This window comes from Lonchura striata, chromosome 1 (genome assembly GCF_050655825.1).
Source record: "Lonchura striata isolate lonStrDom1 chromosome 1, ASM5065582v1, whole genome shotgun sequence".
In the NCBI taxonomy this organism is placed as follows: Eukaryota; Metazoa; Chordata; class Aves; order Passeriformes; family Estrildidae; genus Lonchura; species Lonchura striata.
The window spans coordinates 4,813,924-4,834,365 of NC_140703.1; the positions used below are offsets into that span (position 1 = coordinate 4,813,924).

The 20,442-nt window shown below is 43.6% G+C and overlaps 1 protein-coding gene across 3 annotated transcripts in view; it reads left to right on the top strand.

The window, feature by feature from the left end:
• The window catches only part of CD96 (CD96 molecule), a 48,042-nt gene that overhangs the window by 19,725 nt on the left and 7,875 nt on the right, over positions 1–20,442 (top strand). Inside the window, exons 2-11 of one of the 3 annotated variants that reach the window (XM_085577951.1) lie at positions 168–593; positions 5,084–5,193; positions 6,653–6,875; positions 10,947–11,002; positions 12,879–12,969; positions 14,166–14,342; positions 15,507–15,560; positions 17,212–17,256; positions 18,131–18,205; positions 20,224–20,289. In XM_085577951.1, the coding sequence (XP_085434077.1) occupies positions 168–593; positions 5,084–5,193; positions 6,653–6,875; positions 10,947–11,002; positions 12,879–12,969; positions 14,166–14,342; positions 15,507–15,560; positions 17,212–17,256; positions 18,131–18,205; positions 20,224–20,289 (1,323 nt within the window). Of the gene's footprint in view, positions 1–167; positions 594–5,083; positions 5,194–6,652; positions 6,876–10,946; positions 11,003–12,878; positions 12,970–14,165; positions 14,343–15,506; positions 15,561–17,211; positions 17,257–18,130; positions 18,206–20,220; positions 20,290–20,442 lie in introns of all 3 variants that reach the window. The other 2 variants (XM_085577910.1, XM_085578012.1) reach the window with 2 other exon arrangements.

The window sequence follows — 20,442 nt, forward strand, 5'->3', positions numbered from 1 at the left end:
TTTTCTCTCTTTTCAGAACTGGTGGAGATTTGCTGGGAAGCTTGTGCTTACAGTTGTAGGGTCTTCACAGTTGTGTGGCTAAGGCACCAAATCACCTCAAAGATGGATTAGGCAAAGCTTTGCTTGAACATTACTTGCACTGAAAATGATCCTGTTTGTTTTTTAAGGCCAGACTGTGGATGTCATTACCCAGAGAGAAGTGGTCCATGCCCTGCCAGGTGCTGACGTGACCCTGGCATGCCTGTTCCCAAAACTGCACAGCATCCACATCATACAGACTCAGTGGTCCAAGACTGACAGCAGCCCCTCCACCAAAATAGCTGTGTATCACCCCTCCTATGGCACACATTACTTCGAGTTTTCTGAGGCTGCTTACAACTTTTCAGTGTCCTTCAGCACGAGGAGGTGCTGCAGTGGGGACAACGCAGGATCCTTGTGTTCCTCCACTCTAAATGCCACATCTGAATGCAACTGGTGGGTGCTGCATCTGGAAAATATCACCATGGCCCTTACTGGGCAGTATGAGTGCACTTTTGCTACTTACCCATATGGGACAAAGGCCAAAATAATTCAACTTACTGTCAAGGCAGAAGGTAAGTGATTGCAAATGAGATTTTGTTGTTTCCTAATGAGGTAGAGGAAGATATCAGGATAGATGAACACTTCTTTGTTGGTGATGGTGACTTGTTTGGGATTCACAGTAGCACCACTGAATGTTGCTTTTACAGTTTCCTATTTACCAGGCACTCTAGCTCTTTCATCCAACTTATAATTAGGAAACCTTAATTGTTTGGTGGAATAAAAATTTCGATAGTAAAGTGAAAAAAGGTGGTGAGGTGGGCAGTTTCTGCATTTTCATTTTGGAGAAACATTGTGGAGGAGACTGGATGAGCAGGTGAGGATATGGTGGGACTAAGGATGTTGGATCTCTTGTGCTGCTGCTGTGGGTGTTCAGCACTGGGAGCCATCAAGAGAAAACACCCTTGTCTGACTGGGGCTGAGGGCTGGCATCTGCAGAGCATGCTGGATGTCAGCTCCATGGAAGGATGAGTGTCCCCACTGCAGCCTTGTGAAGGCTGACCTAGAACAGAGGCTAGACAGAGTTAAACAATAAAGCAGGTATTTATTAAAAGGCCTCAACAAAGTGCCAAGATACTCCTTAGGCAGCACAAGAGCCCAGCCAGGGCTACACCCAAGATGATCCCAAAATGGTCACAAAATGGACAACTGGTCCCAAGGTCTCATATTTTTAAAAGTTTTGGTCCGTTTGCATATTCAAGTTAATTATCCAATTACAGCTTTAGGGTATGAAGTCCCATCCTTCTTGTTTTCTCTCTTCAGCCCACCGTTGTTTATGCTCTAGTACCAATTGTCCTTGGTCCCAAGCTAGAAAAGGAATTGTTTTGTTTACTTAAACTGTGAAGAGAGCTTACCAAAGCTTAATGTGAAGCTCGGAACTACACACTAAAGCAGCACAGAAACTGAAAATATAAAAGCTAAAACTTAAGGCACCACCACCACCAAAAATACACTGGAGCAAAGTGGGGAATTGCTTAGGAGAATCACAGGAACGGAGATTTGGCTGGTTCTGTCAGGCAAAAGGAAGCTGGAAAGCAGAATGGCTGCTCTCAGTGAGTAAGCCTCAAGGGAGAGTGTGAACTCCAGGAAGGATATTTAAATTATCCTGGTAAAGGAACAAAATTATTTAAATCAGATGAGAATGGGTTTGACAACAAATTAAAAAACAGTGGCAATTGTCAGTGTAGCAACTTTGGGAACAGCTATTTAGTGTTAGTGGTGAGGGCAAAAGCCCCAACTGCTGTGAAGATGGAATTTAACATGGGTGTTGAGCAAGCCTGTTGTTGTGCACATGGGGAACTGGATTTGATGACCTCAGAAACCTCCTTCTGACCCAGGTTTCTGCTAACAGAAGGATTAAAGTAAGTGCAACAAACCTGGCACTGTTTCACTTCGGAGCTGCAAGGCCAACGTGCTCACTCTGCTTGTGCCCTGGGCTGTAGACACAGCAGACATTCAAGAGTCAGGAGCAGGGTGGGTGCAGGTTATTTTAGGGGTATTTTGGTGTTATCCCACTGCCTTTTTACCCACATCACAAGGCCAGGCTGGTTGTCCCCACGCTGGATCACTCCTGTGCAAGACTCAGCTCAGGGATGGATGTCTAACACTGACAGCCCTGCATGGCAGTGTCTCCAAGAATTTTGGTGCTGTTATCCTGGAGACACATCTGGGGCAGCCCTGGAGCACCTGATGAACTCGCAGAGGCAAAGTGAGAGCCAGCACCTCTGCCCAGCTCACAGAGGGTGGGTGTGTGCTACAGTGAGCTCATGGGCACTCTATTTCCCCTTCCCTGGGATCCTGTGACTCTGATCAAGATAACCCTGGACCCTCCTTCCTGCCCCAACGGGGCTGGCAGAGAGCCAGGGAAGCCCACCCTGTCCAAAGTCTATATAGACCCCTGACATTTCCTGTTCGTCCTCTTTTGCCCCGCTCTCCACATGAACAGCACAGAATAAAGAGAGCTGAACCAACATATATTGGGGTAAGAGCCTCTTTTGGAAATCTTTGCCATCTCCTGATATTCCTCCCCTCACAGCCTGCTTACCTCTGAGCTAGCCTAGGATATTTAGGGGGCTGTGCAAGGGGGGGAACATCAGGTGTGTTTAAACAGCACACGCTGAATAATTGTGCCAGAGCTGAAGCTGCCACTCTGCCCACTGCATAGGGATGTGCTGTGGTAGGTTACCCTTCTGGAATTTCCCTGTGCTCCACAGGGAAGAGGGATCCAGGGGAGGGCAGTGAGGTACAAACTGTGCTGGTAGCCCTGTGAAACCCTCCCATGTTTCTGTTCTTCATGCTCAGTTTCTGCATCTCTTCCTTAGTGCAGTGTCATTATAGGACACGAGAAAGCACAGCACGAGCCACTGCAATGGCAAGGTAAAGAAGAAGAAAGTTCATTTTCTGACTCCAACTTTTATACTGTTCCAAAGGTGACAGTGGATTGGAAAGTGAATGGGCCACCTCTCCAAAGACATTGGACAAACCACCAGTGCATCCTTCCTCCACCCCCATGAAGGAATGCAAACCAATATGTTGTTTATAGAAAATGTGTGGGAAGGTTTTCTAACAGAATGCAAACTCAGAAGGCTTTAGAAAATCTTAAGAATCAGGGTGACAGTGCAGTAACTGAGCTAATTGGGCATTGCTTCTCTTCTCCTGCCCTTGGTTGATGCAGACAGGTTCAGTGCTGTTATTGCTGTCTACAGCGTGGGCAGCTCTTGTTCATATCAGCATCATTGTGGCTTTTTTCAGTAACTACGAGATGTAGCAAGCTGTGCTACTGATGACTGCTTGCTGGAGAGAACTAAAAAATTGAGTTTGGCACCTTTTGCAGGTTTGTGTCTTAAGGTAACTGGATGTTCTGCAATAAACCACTCTGACTCAAAAGGCAAAAATCCGTAATCCTTATAAGTGAGTGAGTGGGATGGATAAAGGTGACAGTCTATGATGAAGTACAGTTTTCATTTACATCAAAGTGAAGTGAATCCAGAGGCACTCGACTTGTAAAAAGCTCACAGAGCAGCATGCCTCCATAGGACAGAGAGGACACAGACTTTATCCAACAGGCTGTTAATGGAGATGGGAGTCAGAGATAGGAGGGGAAAGCAAGCAGCTGGGACATGTGGCTGTGAGAGTAGGCAGAAGCTGTTTCCAGACTGAACTCTGGGGTGACTACTCATTTGTTGTATCATGCACAGCACTTCTGCCTGGTGGTTTGTCCCAGCAAAATCTTCTGTACAGTTTTGTTCCTGGAGAAACTGTAGATTTACTTGCTTTGTCCTTTCATTATCCTCTCTGCACTGCCCAATCCTGTTAGGGTTTCTGTGCTCTGTGTCCTGCTGTGAGAGCTGGCTCCTCATTTTCTTTATTCTCAGGGACAATGGAGGGAAGCTGCTTCTGCTGCTGGCTCTCCTGGGCACAGCTCAGGGCTCTGCCTTTCTTCACACCTCTATGGCACAGGCTGCATGCTGGCACCATTGCTTGGGTGCCAGCCACAAAGGAAGTTTCAGCCACCAGAAAGTCCCCAGTGACAAATAGCATGGCAGTGTGGGACAGCTGGATAGTCTCACTCCCCTCAAGATGAGAAATAAATTAAATACATCCCTGTTCTAGCTCAACATGCAAGCCAGAGCTGCCAGGGGAGCAGAGCTGAGGAGTTTCCCTGTGTTGTGTGCTGGTGCCTTGCCTCCAAGGAGGAGGGAAGGCAGGTCTGAAGGCACAGGAGGATGGCAGGATGTGCCACATCCCTGCCTGCCCTGTGGCCAAGGGTCAGTGCTGACCGTGGCACCCACAGCATCTCCCACCCATCACCACTGCTCTTCCTGCTCAAATACACACTCCCAGACACAACATCTGGATCACTGCCCCACTCTGCCCAGCCTCCACAGCTGGATGGAGCCCTAGATTGCGAATAAGTAGGGTAGGGGGTGGTGAAATTATTTTGATATTGATAAGAAAGGAAAGAGTGACAAGTTTTGTGGTAGTGGGCAGGTTGGAGAATAACAAAAGAATAACAAAAGGAGCACTTACACTGAAAACCAGGGTTAGTCTTAACCTAACTGACATGCTGAATAGCTTGCTTAGTGAAAAAAAGGTCTGCAGATATCTTCAGAGAAAATGAAATGGAGGTGCACAAAATTGATGTGAAGGTTTATTTGCCACAGGAAAGAAAAAGAATTGTAAGATAAAATCTGAAGCTTCCAATTATTCTCAGCTCCAAAAGGAGACATCGTGATCCTGCAGTTAAGAAAAGCTTTTTTAAGAATTGCCAAAAAGTTCAGGTAATGCTGTGAATTGAGTCATGAAACTGCAACTAGAATCAGATGCATGGCTTTCACTTAAAAAATGTGTCTAGGGGTAATGGTTGAAAATTGCAGTTCCCTTCTAAAGCAAAAAGTGCCTGTTCCTTGAACAGAAGACTACTCAGCATTGGTTTTCAAAGCACAATGAATGTCATGTTTCTGATTTTCCTTCTTGCATTTTGTTGTTGTTCCAATGATGAAAGAGGAGAGGCACTACCTGAAGAAAGTGTGGTTAAAGCAGACTTTAGAAATTCCATGCCTTGAGGATGCGACCTCAGAAAATTTGTCCACTTATCCTTTGAAATGGCTAGTGGTAAGTATTTTTCATCTCAGATATAAAGTTCAGAAAGAACTACAGGGTATTTTTGAAAATTGAAATGAAAATGTTCTACTCTGCTGCGTCCTGCCTGCAGAATCTGCTAAAAAAATTACCAGTCATATTGGACTGTGATAATAAAGGGGAAAAGTATAACCATAGGCTTGCAAAATATACACTGCACATAATACCTGTTCAAGAAACAAAGAGGAAAAAATCCATCTTAATTGCTTTGAATTTTTCAGGAGCATGTACAGAGAGGGTCTAGGAAAAAGTCTAATATAACAAAACTAAAATATTTATTGTATTGGATTTCCAGTGAGCTTTTCTGTAGTGAAGCTTTAGTATCTGAAAAATACATGGTTACTCTGTAGGATAGTGAGATATCAAGCTGTTTTGACATAGAAAAGAAAGGTACTGGCTAAAGTTTTTGGTTTTGTGTCACAGATGCCACTGAAGACATCAAACCCAGTTATCAAGCTAACCCCATGAAAAACTGGTTTTAAGCAATTTTCTGTCAGATACAAAGCTTGCTGTATTTTTGTACTTTATCTCACTTTCTGGATAACTATTTATATTCATGTTTTAATGCAACCTTTTAGCATTCATTTCAGTGTGTAGAGATAAGTATCTGAGCAGTGTCCTTGAGCTTTTCCTGTTCATTTATATATGTTGTCACTGATAAGCTGTAACTCTTGAGGATTTTTTTTAAAGTGATTTTCAAATAGTTTAGGTTTTTTTAACCTTCTGTCCTGGTTCATCATCTATTTAGATCTCCCTTATGCAGGTCATTCATAATATTAAAATTTTAATTTTTTTTTTTGTAGGGAACACCCTTACCTTTACTACATCAGCTTTACCAGTTCACTCTACAAAGTAGCAGAGGAAAGGGGAAAAAAATCCCCAAAGGTCAGCACAGTGATATATGTGGGTTGTCTTGCATCATACAGAGTAAAGCTTGCAAATATGTACTGGGGCACAGATGTCCAGGACATGCTGGCTGTACTTATAACCAAGGGTGGCTGCCACACAGACAGTGAGACAAATTTTAGTTATTTTTATCAGGGTTTGTTACTTAAAATTCTGTAAGAGCAAAGTTTTCGTTGACAGTTCAGTCACATCTCATATGTATGGGATGTCCAGCATAACTTAAAGACTGGTACAGTGAGAAAGCACCTCTGGTGCTCTCTCTGCAGGCTACAGAGAGCAGGACTCACAAGACACAGCTATTTATTCCATATTTTATTGTCAAGATGATGACTGCTCTTAGTATTGAAGTCCTGAGAGAGAATATATTTGGAAAAAAAAAAAAAAAACCCAGATGTTGCAAATATCCACTTACTGCTACACAATGTGCAAGGGAGACTTTTCATAGTGGGAATAGAGCTGACTTACACAAATATTTCTCTGTGTGTGTGTCTGGACTTCACAATTTTGTTGTTTTTTCTGTACACAGGATGAAAATGGGAGGAAGGAGGAACTTGTGACCAAGGAGCCCTCTTGTCCTGCTGTGTACAGGAACAGCAGCATGCTGCATGGGCAGAGAGTCCTCCTGGGTTTGAACAACACTCTAAAGGTTTTCCCCACCAAAATCACTGATGATGGCAGAGTCTTTTCCTGCCACGTGCTCTACCACCCAGAGAGAGTCCAGAAGAGCAGCACCACTGTGAGAGTATTTGGTAAGGGGCTTCTGCCAGCTGCCTTGCACTTGGAAAGGTGTCACTCCTGTCTGGTTCTGAAACAAATCACTTTTGACAGATACTGGGGTTTTTTTTAATGTAAACATATTTACCTTGTCATTTTTTCCAGCTGCAATGACATAAAATGGTAGTTAATGGTAGTAAACCCTGGAGATCTTAGAAGAATTTGAGTCACTTCCTTCAATTTTTTGCAGGAAAAAATAGTAGATTCATTGCACATATATCAATCTCACTGTCATGCAGATGGCAAGAATCTTACCCTGAGGTTTATGTTGGGATTTTGTAGGTTACAGGAAAACACACTGGTCATCAAGATCTCCGTGTCCCAGTGCTGTCTGTGGTTAGGAAATCATGGCCACAATTTAGGAAGCAGTTTGGGACTACAGCTGGAGTAAAATGACATCCTCAAGGGCATGTGACAGTCAACTGCTGCCAAAATGAGGACATGAGGGTCTGGAAATGAGGGTCCTGGTGGGGGGGTCTCAAACTGGAGTGGCAGAGCCTGTGTACTGCAAACATGTGGGCTGGCATTTCATTTTGTAAGCCTTCCCCATCTTCAGTTATTTCCTTGTTCCCTTTCAAGTGGCGTAGGAATTGCTCTGCTGTCACTAAGGTACAACTGAATCAGAAAATTGCTACCCACTTGAAAACCAGACTTTATTTTGTCTTTAGAGATCAGTTGGTCTGGAAAAGATATTTCCAAAGCTTCAAAAGTAAATGAGTATTAACCACTGGGCCTGTCAACAGTCCCTTGGCTGTAGTTGATTGTCCAAGGAAGCCCACAGCTTGAGGATGGCACGGCCATTCAAGGCTGATGCTCTGAATTCAAAGTTCAACAGGGAGCAGATGAAAAAGAGCAAAATGTGTCTGGAGGCTGTTGGTCACTGATGTAAAAGAAATAAAAATAGAAGTTAATGATCTGAAACCTCCTCTTACGTTTGCATGATTCAGACGCTTTCTAAAATCAACATTTCTCAAATATCAACAGTGTTACCTGGGTAATCATTCAAGGATACTAATATACTTGAACTCTCTTCCATCACTGCTGATGTTCTTGCCTAGATTTGTGTGTCTCTTACTGAGTGGTCGCTTTATTTAGCTTTTTCTCTGAATTACTGCGAGATGTGTGCTTAGCTGTGCATGAACCCATATCAAAACATCAGTACAGCAGGGCAGAGAGGCAAACTAGAGAAAGCAGGTGGTGAACAGCCTGCATTTCCCAGTGAGTGCTGGCTGGCTCTGCACCTGGGTGCTGAGCCCCCAGCCTCTCTCACAGGGCTCCCAGGGGCAGAGCTGGGTGCAGGGGCTCCCTGAGAGCCCTGAGGTTTGCAGAGGCTGCTGAGGAAAGCCTCTCAGACCCCAGCCAAGTAAAGTCCACCACTGGGAGGAAGTGTTCTTTTGTGCTCCTGGCCCTTTCATGTCTGAATTTTGCAGGTGAAATAACTATTTTGCATCCTGTCTCACTCTTTCCTGTTACCATTTGCTGAAGTCATGCCACTTATGATTGCACCAGCCCAGCCTTTCTCCATCCATGCTCTCTCTGGTGCTGCAGCAGGAGGAGAGACCAAGAGCAGAGGGCTCAGAGCCTGCCCTGAGCCAGCCCACAGCACTGGCAGACACTGCCCAGGATAATCCAGCATTCTCTAGGTGACATCTGGGGACAAAGAGGCCTTTCAGATGGCAGCACCTCTCTTGTGCTGTTCCTTGTGCTGACCAGAGAATAAAGAAATGAATATATTTGTGTTCTGGCAGTTTGGGACAGAACCTGGAGATGGTGTATGCATACAAAATCAACAGCACCTTCTGTTGGGTGTATCTGTCATCCTGGCCATTAGCAAGGGCACAGCTAGGGAAAAAAGGCCAGTGGAAACCTGGGGAAGTTTTTCCATTTTGGCAAGCCAGCATCTCCTCTGTCACCCAAAAACTCATGCCTGAACTCCTCAGGCTGGGTGGATAAAAGCAGGGCAGGGAGGGCAGGCAGCTACTGCAGCTCAGAGCTGAAAGGGCCAGGAGGAGGAGAGGGTGCCTGGGGAAACTGCTCATGCAGGATCCCTCTGAAAAATATCTCAAAAATACTTCAGGCAGGGCTAAACACAGCAGAGACAGGCTGAGTCTGAGGGGTGCTAAATAATGTTCCCTCCCAGCTGCTTGAGGTGGCCCAGGTGGGGCTGAGGATTGGACAGGAGAGGATGGAGAAGGCATCAAAGATCTCTCTAGGAAGGTCTTGGTATGTTGGGTAAAAACATTCAGTCAAGATAGCTTTTTTCAAGATGGTGTTTTTGGATTGAAATACTTAAAAATATTTCTCTTCTGGAATAGAGTTCTTTGAGATACAAGCTGCTGTGAAAATATATGGCCTTTTCATGTCTAATTTTGCCAAATATTGATTTCTCCTTTTTGTAAGAGCAAAAGCCCAGCAGCAGAAACTACTGAACTAAATATTGAATTTCTGCTAGATCCAAAACATTGGTAAATATCCTAGCAAGACAAATGAATGTCAAAGTGTTAACAGGGGCTGAGATGTTAATTGGAAAAGATCTATTAGACCACTCAGAGCTCTGTGTGAGAGCTGCCTGCCAGAACAGCTACCAGCAAACACATCTGAGAAAGCAGAGGGCAGTGCTCAATACAGGTGTGGCAAAGCATACCCATTCTCATCAAAAAGACAAAAGGAAGAGCATGCACTAGACCAGACATCATTTAGCCTCCCAGCCAACTGCCAGCAATTAGAAGATACAGTTTGCCAGATTTTTCTCTGTATCTGAAAAAGTCTGTCTGTCTTCTGCCAGCTCCACCATCATCTGTACAGTTTTGGCAAAGAAGAAAGAATGAAAACTTAGGGACATTCATTTCCTGATAGGAAGAATCTATAACCCCTGCCCCACCCCACCCTCCAAAAAAGCAGAAAAACCCAAAACCCAGAAGATATTAAAAAAATAGGAAATTCCACTCAAAAAAGTAGCATAAGACCAGAAAACCATAAGGCCATGATAACTAAATGTAAGTCATGCCCAGGCAGAATCCATCAGTAGCATCAGGCAGAAAAATGGAAATTAAAAATAAAGTCAGGCGAGTCCTTGGTGGATTAGCTGTATAAAACAGGGAAACCTGAATAGTTCACCTCAGGGGGGAATGTAATTAACTGAGGTGGTGCTATATCAATTAACAGGGCAAGAAAAAGAGAAAATTATTATAATGGTAGAGATTAAACTGAAGTTTAGGTTGGAAAGATAAGGAATTTTGGATCTCCTAAGTAATTCAGGGAGAACACTTGTTTCCGGTCCAGTTTCAGGGCTCAGAAAGGGCCAGAAGCCAAATTCATCTGAGGCTTTTGAGATTTATTTTATATTAACACAATTTCAATTGTCCTTACTTAACAAGCCAACATTGCTCCAAACCAAGCATCACAATGGCTAATTTGGAAATGTAGTTTAGAGAGGCTTACAGCTCCTGATAGCTTTAATTTATACAACCAGCTGTGCCCAGATTCAAAATGCTGCAAAAGCAGAAGAAAACAGCTTTTTGTTTCATGTGGATGTGGTCATCAGTGCCCTGCATCTGGGCTTCCTGGAAGGGCAGGAAGATCTGTGGGGGTCACTGTCACACATCTGGCCAGGCAACAGCATCTGGGTGGCTGGCATCCAAAAGCAATCAACATTTGGGGGATGGCTGCAGCCTTTGGGGATAGCTTTGGCAAGCACACAGAGGAAGCAGAAACTGGGGGGGTGTGTGATTTCATGGGGCCCAGGATGGGTGGCAGAGCTGCAGGATGGTTTCAGTTCATTTCCCCAGAAAAGCCACCCAAGCCTAGCTGAGATAGGTGGTGAAATGCATCCCGGATCCTGTGGCAATAGCTGCTGGTACAGCCTTGTAAACCACTTCCTTGGCCTCAAATTGCAGCTGTAAGCACTTTTATCTTTGCTTGATGTGTGGCTGGAGGTAGGATTTAATTTCCACTCTTCTCATGATGCAAGGCTATTGGTGTTATTAGAAGCTGTTACTGTGGTCTGTAGTGTCCATTTCACTAATACATTTATTTTTGCCTTCCAGCTTACCCTGAGATCCTCATTAGCCTGGAGAGGGGCTCAGCCAGCACATCGCAGAAGGTGAGCAATTTTGGGGCAAAGAGTGGTGCCTGTGACTGCCAGCAGTGCCAGGCAAGCTGAGATGAATCAGGCACAGGAGGCATCCTCCAAACTGAGCTCACAGGGCAGCGGGCAAGGCACGGAGTTACCATGAGGTGCCCTTTCCTCCCAGCCACCCCCACAGCACTGAGCACAAACCAGGGCCAGCTAAGCACTTCCCTGGTGTACAGACCTCTGTTTCAGTTTTGGTAATGGCAAAACCTAAAAGCCTGCTGAATTGCACTGGCCCATGCTTGGCATAAAACAGATTTGTGGCTCGTATGACTGACTAGTAAGCCTCTCTGGCAATAGCAGTGGTGCTTTGCTTCCTGTTCCACCTCTCCAAGCTAAAGCTTTTGATCTGCAAGTTTCTCAAATCAAGAAGGTTTTCTTTGGAAATAGAGCTTGTGGGCAGGCAGAACCTTGTACTGTCCATAACCACCCACTTCACAGAATCCATCAGTCACTTGGTGCTGCAAACTGGTAGAATTTTCCTGGTGACCTATTTCTGGGTGTGGTGTTGGACATTTCAGGCTTTTGTCTGCACTGTCCCATTGAACAGGGCAAGGGGTGCTGCTATCACAGCACTGGGCAATAGAAACTCTTCCAAGAGCCTCTGTCTGTTCTTCACCTCCAAACAAATGCAGGCTTCTTTTTACTTCTCTTTTCTGCCTTTTTTTTTTTCTTTTTTTTTTTTTTTTTTTTTTTTAGTGCTTAAATCTAGTGAGGATATCAGATTTCTATTCCTTCATAGGAAGAATTGATAAAGTATTATGACCTAAAACTGCCTGAAAAATAAGGGAATAATGAAGAGGAAAATAGGAGAAAGCAATTGCACTACAAGCTGAGGTGTAGTTTACCATGGCAGGGAAAGAATTTCAGCTGGATAGTTTCAGTTTTCACACTGAATGATCGACTTCTGCTGGCTTCAATACATCAAGCTTGGTTTCAACTTAATGTGGGAACTGCTTTCCTTGAATGAGGGAGCAAGAGAGGTTTGTGCTGCACAAGTAGCACATGCTCTTTTCTTCTGCTGGAAAGAACAATGCCATTTCTCTTCTAACAGTGTTTAGTGCTCAGCAGTGTCATAACCTGCTAATAAATTACTTGAGAATGTCGAGGCAGCATGAGGATGAGGCCTCTCACCCTGCTAGTGCCCAACCCTTCATCTAGCCTTGATTTTGAGGTCCTGCCCTTCTGTTGTTTGCTGAGAAATTAAACAGAGCACAAACACAAAGCTTTGGAATAATTGGCATAGAACCAGGACTACTGCATTTAAAATCTCCAATTCCTTGTGATTTTTGGAAATGTCATACATATTATGTCTGAGACAGAGGTATCCAATTTTGTATATTCAACATTTTCATTGGGCTAGGCAGCATTATTGATGGGAATTATCCCTTTATCTGCCTAATGAAGAAAGGGTTTACGTGGCAATCAGAAAATGTCTCATTCTCATCACACACACTGTGCTCGTTATCAGTTCCAGTGCTTTTTGATTTTTGTGACAGACACAAAGTGAGCATTTGTCACTGGGAACAGGACAGTGGGGGTCCTTCTACATCTCTTCAGCCACAGCACAGGACTGGAGGGGCTTGGAGTTCTGACACCCAGGGCAACAGGACTGTCCCTGAGCCCTGACTCAGCAGTGTCTGCAATCAGAAAAGTGATGGGAGTGGGCAAGAAACACAAGACAGAGAAAGCAAGTGCTTCCTTCCAGAGCAGGAGTGTGAGTAAGCAAGCACTGGCCATGCAGGAGTTTGGAAGCTGGCAGCCAGGAGGAAAACAAATATATGTGTGTGTGTGTATATATATATATATATATGTAACCTAACACCTGCCTTGTGCTGCCCCACAGCCTAAGGTGAGCTGTGTCGTGAGGAAGGCGTTTCCCAAGCCAAGCCTGCAGTGGTACATGGACAGAGCCAGCCTGGAGGAGCAGCCTGGAGGTAAAGAACCCATCCCCAGGGAAACAGCACAGCTGCAGGAGTGGCTCCCAGGGAAAACCATGGCTCTTAGCCACTTCTGCCACAGGGAACCTGTGTGTGTCTATGTGGCTGAAGGGGAGAGCACCAGCCCTCCTCAAAAGGAAACAGATGGAAAATGTGACCAGAGACCCCTGCCAGGGGTGTGAAATATGGTTTGGCATGACTGTCGGAACTCAAAATGTCCCTCAGACATTTTTGGAGGTTCCAGGCCCAGGTCAGAAGCATTTGAGACCCTGGCAGGCAGCTGGAAACAGCTGTGATTTTGGGTTTGAGCCATGGAATGATTTACCAACCTTGCAGGAAGGATAAGAAGTCACAAAAGTTTAGATATTAGAGTAGAAGTAGTCACGAAGTAGAGGGAAGAATTTTTGAGTGCTGTGCAGGGGGGTTTTAGTTTTGTGCATGGGGGTCAGAGGTTTTAAGATGGATTTGGGATTTGGGCCTGCCCTGTCCTCCCTCTTTCTTCTTCCTTACCTCCATGTTCTTGGTGATGTTGGCACTCACAGATTGGTTTAGAGTAGAAAAGCACCATTTAATATAGGTAATAGGCATTGGGGAAAACTGTAAACATGGAACACGTAATGTACCATATAAAAGATAGAAAATCACCATTTAATATAGGTAATAGGCATTGGGGAAAACTGTAACCATGTAACACGTAATGTCCCATATAAAAGATAGAAAAGCACCATTTAATATAGGTAATAGGCATTGGGGAAAACTGTAACCATGTAACACGTAATGTCCCATATAAAAGACAGCAGCAGCCCTGGGCGGGGAGAGAAGAAGCAGTCGGGGTCAGAGAGGATGTCAGGGTGTGTGTGTGCCTCTGCCTGAGCTGTGAGCAAACCACAGCAGCCCCAGGAGAAAATCTTTTAGATAACTTGCAATAAACTGCCTTGAGATCAAACAACAAGAGACTGCTGAGCTTTTTTTTGGAAGCACGGGTGGGAGGAGAGACTTTTCCAGCACACGGAGCCACCCCAAACCAGGGTGAGCTCTGGCAGCATGACCACACCATTCTTGCAAATCTTTGACAGTGTCTCAGCAAAGAAACCTGTGGTTATATAAGCCTGCTTTCCAGTACTAATATTTTCTGACTTAGAGTTTGGCGTGTAACAAGAGCATCTTTTCTTTTTTTGTGTTTCTTTCCCAAGAAATTTCTGTGGTACAAGAAGACTTGCAAGACAGTGAAGGTTTCTATGAGTTGAGATCAACACTGATGCTGCAAGGGACCCAGAAGACACATAAGACATTCTCGTGTGTGTGTCTGTTTCCCTTCCTGGGAAATGAAACAAGGAATATTTCATCAGAAGAAATATTTGTTTCCTTCGGTAGGTTTTTCTTAGATAGGACACATCTAAAATTTTAAGAACACCAAACACATGTATTCTCTTGCTATTTAAAATATTGAAGAAATGCCAACAGTATAAAAGCTTTATTTTACAGGTTCATCACGCAGCTTGAACTCTCTGGCAGGTTTTTTTGCCTCTGAATGAGCTAAGAAACTTCTGCACAAACAGAAGAATTTGTTTGTTTAGGCAGAATCTCGCTGTACTTCCCATACCCAAAAATACTCTAACATAGCCACATGGCACTAGTGAGACATTATAATTATGTGTTTCTCATGGAGGACTCTTGGCTCCCTGGGAAATCAAATGCTCACACTCGGGGCTATGTTATACACCTTCAGTAAAACATGCAAAAGGCTGCACCTCTGTGGACAGTGGAGAAACTCCCCTATAATCTGCACTGCAAGAATTAAGTGCATGATTAGGGAAGTGGGGAAAAATACTGTCCTGCTTTTTGGTGAAAACAGGAAACTTGGCAGTAGAGTTTTCAGCACCTCTGAAGATGCAGAGTGACTGCTGAGAAGAGCAGACAGATTTCCTTTAGCACCCTCTTGTGCATGCCTCCTCTTCAGGTGCAAATTTATATTTATACCTTTTTAATTTATTTTTTTTATTATTATGTATGCTCCCTGCTGCACAGACAATACAACTGAGCTGCTGACCCCTTAGCAGCACCTAGGGGCACATCACCTACCATGGCAACTACTTGCAGCTCAGCTGGGTTCTCTTGTGGCTGTGTATATTCCTATTGATATGTTTTTCCACAAAGAAACTCTGCAGCAAAAGCCACAGCTTACTCCTCTGGAAACACAGCTTCAGAGGGGAGGGAGATAAATCATAATTTTTTCTCAAAAATGACTCATTTCCCCCAATTTGCAGTTTTCTAGAAATGTATTCACGTCGAAGAGCTGTCAGTTAAAGCAGTCTGTGTTCTTGCCTGCAGGCTATGCTCATGCTAAGACAGTTCCACTCTGTATAAAAATGTTAAAGTATTTAAATGTGACAGAAGGGAAAGAATTACATTAATTCTCAGCCATCCCTTCTGTGAAGGTGCACAATATGACACAAGCCCAAACTAAATTTTCAGCTTTTATAACTACTTTTAAGAACTGCTTTAATTTTTCTCTTTTTTTTTTCCTGTCACAGACAATAAATCTAATGAAGCATCATCTGAAGTTTTTACAACCACCGTTTCAGATGGTAGGATAAATTAGAGAATGAAATAGCTTGGGTTGTGTTTGAGGTGTGTTTATAAAGTCCTAAAGGTATTGTAGCACTTACTACTCTAAATGGGTAGTAAGGAACCCCTTTCTGCAGCTTTGACTTCAGAGAAAATACTACAAACCAATATTTTTGTGATGTAATCTATTATAATTAAGACCAAGCACAATTAAACTCCAGCCTTGAGGGGCACTTAATGTTATTTCTGATGCTTCAGCTGGCATTTGAATATAGCTCTTTCAGTACTGAGCTCATAAGTAAAAATAACAGCCCTGCTAATGGTTCTACCTTCTGTTTAAGCACAGAGCCAAGATCCTCAACAGTTTTGCCATGTTAAAGAATTGATATCATGTTTCTTAATATGTGTAAATTTGGTAAATCCCAGCTCTTCCCCTGCAAGTTTGTCTTATTATCAGCTTATGGGAGTCAGCATGGAGCAGGGGGTTACATGAGAGAAATGCTGTTAAGTAGGTGGCATGAAAAAAAGTATGTGTTTTGTGAACAATTTCTGCAAGTGGAAGTTGTAGCAGGCCCTGGGGGCTCAGCCAATACCCCACTGGGCACCAGAAAACCATCCCAGATATTTGGAGGGGACTCGAGAGAGGGAGACTTTTTGCTCTACTGGCATCTGGCCACCAGCCTGCTTTGCCCTGCACGCCCTGCAGGACCCTCTGGGAGCCAGGCACATCTCAGAGAGCCTCACTGCTCTGGGTTTTAGACCTGCTGGATCTTTGGAAAGGAGTCCTTTATGGCAGCCAGCTGCTGTGAAATCCCTGCTAGTGCAGGCAAGGCTAAGCTGAAATGCAAAGGGAAGAGCCGCAGTCACAGGAGGTACAAGTGCTGGCACAGATTTTAGCTGGAGGGTGGACGGCCACCTGCCCATGCTAAAATCCAGTCTGCAGTCCCACCCAATGTCCTCCTCCAGACAGAGGTACTTTCTGGTTGCCTTCCCAGATATATTTTTCTAATTAAGTACGTGAGCTTTAATAGATCACTTCCTTCATGGACCTCTTTGGAGAGACATTATTCATCCTCCTGGTGCCTCAGGAAGAACTTTGCCTCTCCTGCTGGGGAAAAAAAAAAAGAGAGAAACCAGACATCTCAGGACATATATGCTGCTTGAGCAGGATGGTGTCTCTGCTGAGCTTGCCTGGGTGGTTAACAGAGTTTAATTTGAAGGAATAATTCCCCCTCCTCTTCTCTGAGGACTCAGTGAGCACTTTTCAGTGCAGAGTGTCTCTGAAATTTCCTCTAAGAGTTGCAGCCTCATGGATGAAACTGTGCAGGTGCCACCACCAGGTTGTAAATGTATTTTCAGTATCTGTGTCAATACGGTGCACCTCTTTGTATGGAATAAACCCATGTGATTCATTTCTGGTTTTTAAGCTGAGGTGCCAGGGGCTCCGCAGGGCTTTTCCCCAAAACCTTTGTTTCCCTAGGGATTTCTCAACACAGTTACCTCAGATATTTCATGTTTCCTTCTGGACTACTTGTCTGAGTTGTACATGGAAAGATTATTTGGAATTTAGGTCTGATACACTTTCTTGCTCCTGAACCTTTCAACCACCTACTTTCCCAAAGCAGAATAAACACCTTTCTCATGCTGAATGTTTGCTTTGATTTGTTACAGATTTTGCTAATTCAACACTGGCATCAGCTGTCATGACAGCCTCAGGTAACGGGGAAAATATTACCTATACAATATATGTAGGATCTCTACTTGGCCACTGCCTAAATGTCACACACACCAAGTCAGGGGTGTGACAGGCAAAGGTCAGTGTGCTCTGGTGCTGCTGCTTGGGAAATTGTGAGCTGGGAGGTCACCCTAGCAGAGTTCTGACAGAAATCTTGATAAAACTGCCACGTTAGGACAGCACATAAAACAGCATGCTGAATATTATATATCGTTCTTACGTATTTCTATGAAATGGAATAATATGCCTATAAACTGTAAATAAATTTGTTCCCATTGTGACAGAGAGGTGTATGTGATAGACAAGTTAAAGCCATCACTTTTCCTCAACCCAACAGCAGGGCATCATTCCCATTCATTAATTATGTAATTAACTCTGCTGTACCAGAGCATGGGCGTGGATAATTAATAGAACTACCTTCAGCAATTGAGAGCAGAAGAGCAGGTGATGTCCTGGGCTGATGTGGCTGTGGCCTTTTGTCATGGATGATTTCTGCCAAGGCCCTGGCTCAGCTGGGGACCACCACATTCAAGTGCACACTCCACCCCTCAGCAATCAAACCAAACCCAAATTTGACTTTATACAAAGTCAAATTTGTGTGCAGAAGCAGAAATAAGCAATGCCTGCAGCCAGCCAGCAGGAAAGGGTCAGCATTGATAACATCAGCTTGCCTTGGAGTTTGAAAATGTGCTTTGAGCATTTAGCCTTAATTCCCACGGCAGGATTTCTGCTGCACAATCTGCTTTTACCCAATAGCTACTGCAAGCTCTTCAGTCTAGGTTGTTTTGTGATTTATTAACATTATTTTCTGAAGAACCTATCGACTGAATATGATGCCATGTTAACTGTCTTTAGAGCACCAGTCGACATCTGTGGCCTCTCTGGATTTCAGAAGTCAAGCAAACTTGAGTCCTGCTTCCACAACACAAGGTAATTAAACTGTTATCTCTCTTGCTTCAACAATGTAGAAGAGAGACACATAAACACAATAATCATCTTACTTTTTTTGAAGAAAGAAATTTAATGTCCACTGAAGTTCTTTTCCTAGTGCTTTACACACCAGCCACTAATCACTGGTTACACTAGCCACTGTCAGTGTAACCACAGTTCAGGAATAAATATATGAGATAATAATGTCTTGATTTTATCTTTTTTAATGCTCTAGGATACATTTGTTAATTTAGGCAACAGGCATGGAGTGTTATTAGTGTTTACAAAGAAGTCAATTAGTGTTATTATAGTGTTTATGAAAAATACCTACTGTCTTTAGTTAAATATCATTATGAAAAATACCTACTGTCTTTAGTTAAATATCATCCCCAAATAGAACACTGGAGGAAGATACTAAACACAAAGCTTTGGCCTGTCCCAAAAGAGTGCTCTTTGGGAGCTGAATCACTCACCATAAAGCCCAGGGGCTTGCAGAGGTTTGACTGACATATGCCAAGGCAAGAACACAGATTGCAGCAGTGCTGAAATGAAAGTTTGCTGCTTCCCACACTGCCTTCCCCGTCTCCAAAACAGAGACACTTGCCTGGCTGACAGCAGAACAGCAAAGTTCAGTCCAAGTGGACTCAACAAAAAAAATTCAAAATTAAAGCTATAAATATACGATATGAAGAGAGAGGATTCTCCTCGCTGAATTATACATTTTCCCTGGTTGAGGTGGTACAAGGCCAAATTCATACTGTAAGATGGATCTGAGCCATTTTTCTTCTGCAAGTATCCTGGGAAGCAATTGCCTTTTAACCAGTGGTCCCAACGTGTGCCAGTTATGGTGTGACAGCCCTGGGCTGGCACTTCTCCTCTCTGCTCACTGCTGCTGTTCCTCACACTGGTGCCACCATCAACTTCTTGAGCCTTCTGTTTTACTCTACTGGTTTGGTTCAGTTCCTGGTGGATTTTTTTTTTTGTTTGGTTGGTTTTTTTCTTTTTTTTCTTGTTTTTTTTTTTTTTTTTTTGGTTTGGTTTGGTTTGTTTGGTTTGTTTGGTTTGGGTTTTTTTGTTTGTTTGGTTTTGGGGTGTTTTTTTTGTTTTTTGGGGTTTTTTTTCACAAGTTTTTAATGAAAATCTAAGAGGTGGCTGAGAATGCATATGAGAGAAGAGTGCACATATATAGGCAAGAGGAGGAAGAGGGGGAGCAAAACCAAGGCTGCTAAAACTGCAGCCTGGTTTTGCTTAGCAGCCACAACTGCTCCATCACTGAGCCAGAGATGCTTGAGCTCTGAGTGATCAGTTACAGCTGCAGTTCACCTTCTCAGGTTTGTTCAGATGGCTTGATGTTTTTCCAAGATGAGACAGTTGTTAAGAAAAACAGATTCTTTTTAGCAAATGTGAAATAGTTCTCTTGGGAAAATGAAGGTCTACATGCTAGCCACCATCTGTCTGTGTTTGAATATCAGCTAAATACCTAGCTGAGCTCTAGAAATCTTAGCACTTAAAAAATGCCTTAAGGAAAATGTCAAATAAGTTGGTATTTGGCATCAGACATTGCAGATGTGACTCTTGTACTCTAACTTTTTCAAAACTTCCTTTTGCTAGTTGGGAAAACAGTTCTGTTTCACTGGAGCTGGTGACATCCTGTCTAAATTCTGATTTATGTATGTTTGTTCATTGCTCTACTGGTTTCAGGCCAAAACAGCCAGTGCACTCATGCTCCTGAGGTTCACCTGAAACTAAGCTGAGATATAAAAATTCTTCAAATATTCTGTCTAAGTTTATTTACCTATCTCAGCAAAACTCCTCTTGAGTTTCTAGCTTGTGATAAGCTTTCAAACCAGACACAGCATTGTGTAACACCTGCTTGAGAGCAGCCAGCAGCTCAAGTAGTAAGCTAAACCTGTTTGACCTCATCAGTCAGAAAACAGGAAGGAAAGAGGGGGAGAAATTAAAAACAAGTGATATGGTTCCCTACAGCAATTTTTACAAGCCTTTGTTCTTTTCAGCAGGAGCGCCGACTTCTACCACAGAGGCAAAAGGTGCCACAGCATCCAGTGAGACTTTGACAACAGCACGTGAGTAGACAACACATCTCCTTTGCTTCACAGGACTGCCACAGAGGAGTTATGAAGCCAAAAAAGCAAATGTGGCACCAGCAAAAAAAAAAAAAAAAAAAAAAAAAATCTGGAGCATCTTGCAAAAACCACAGCAGCAGGTCCTCAATTTGT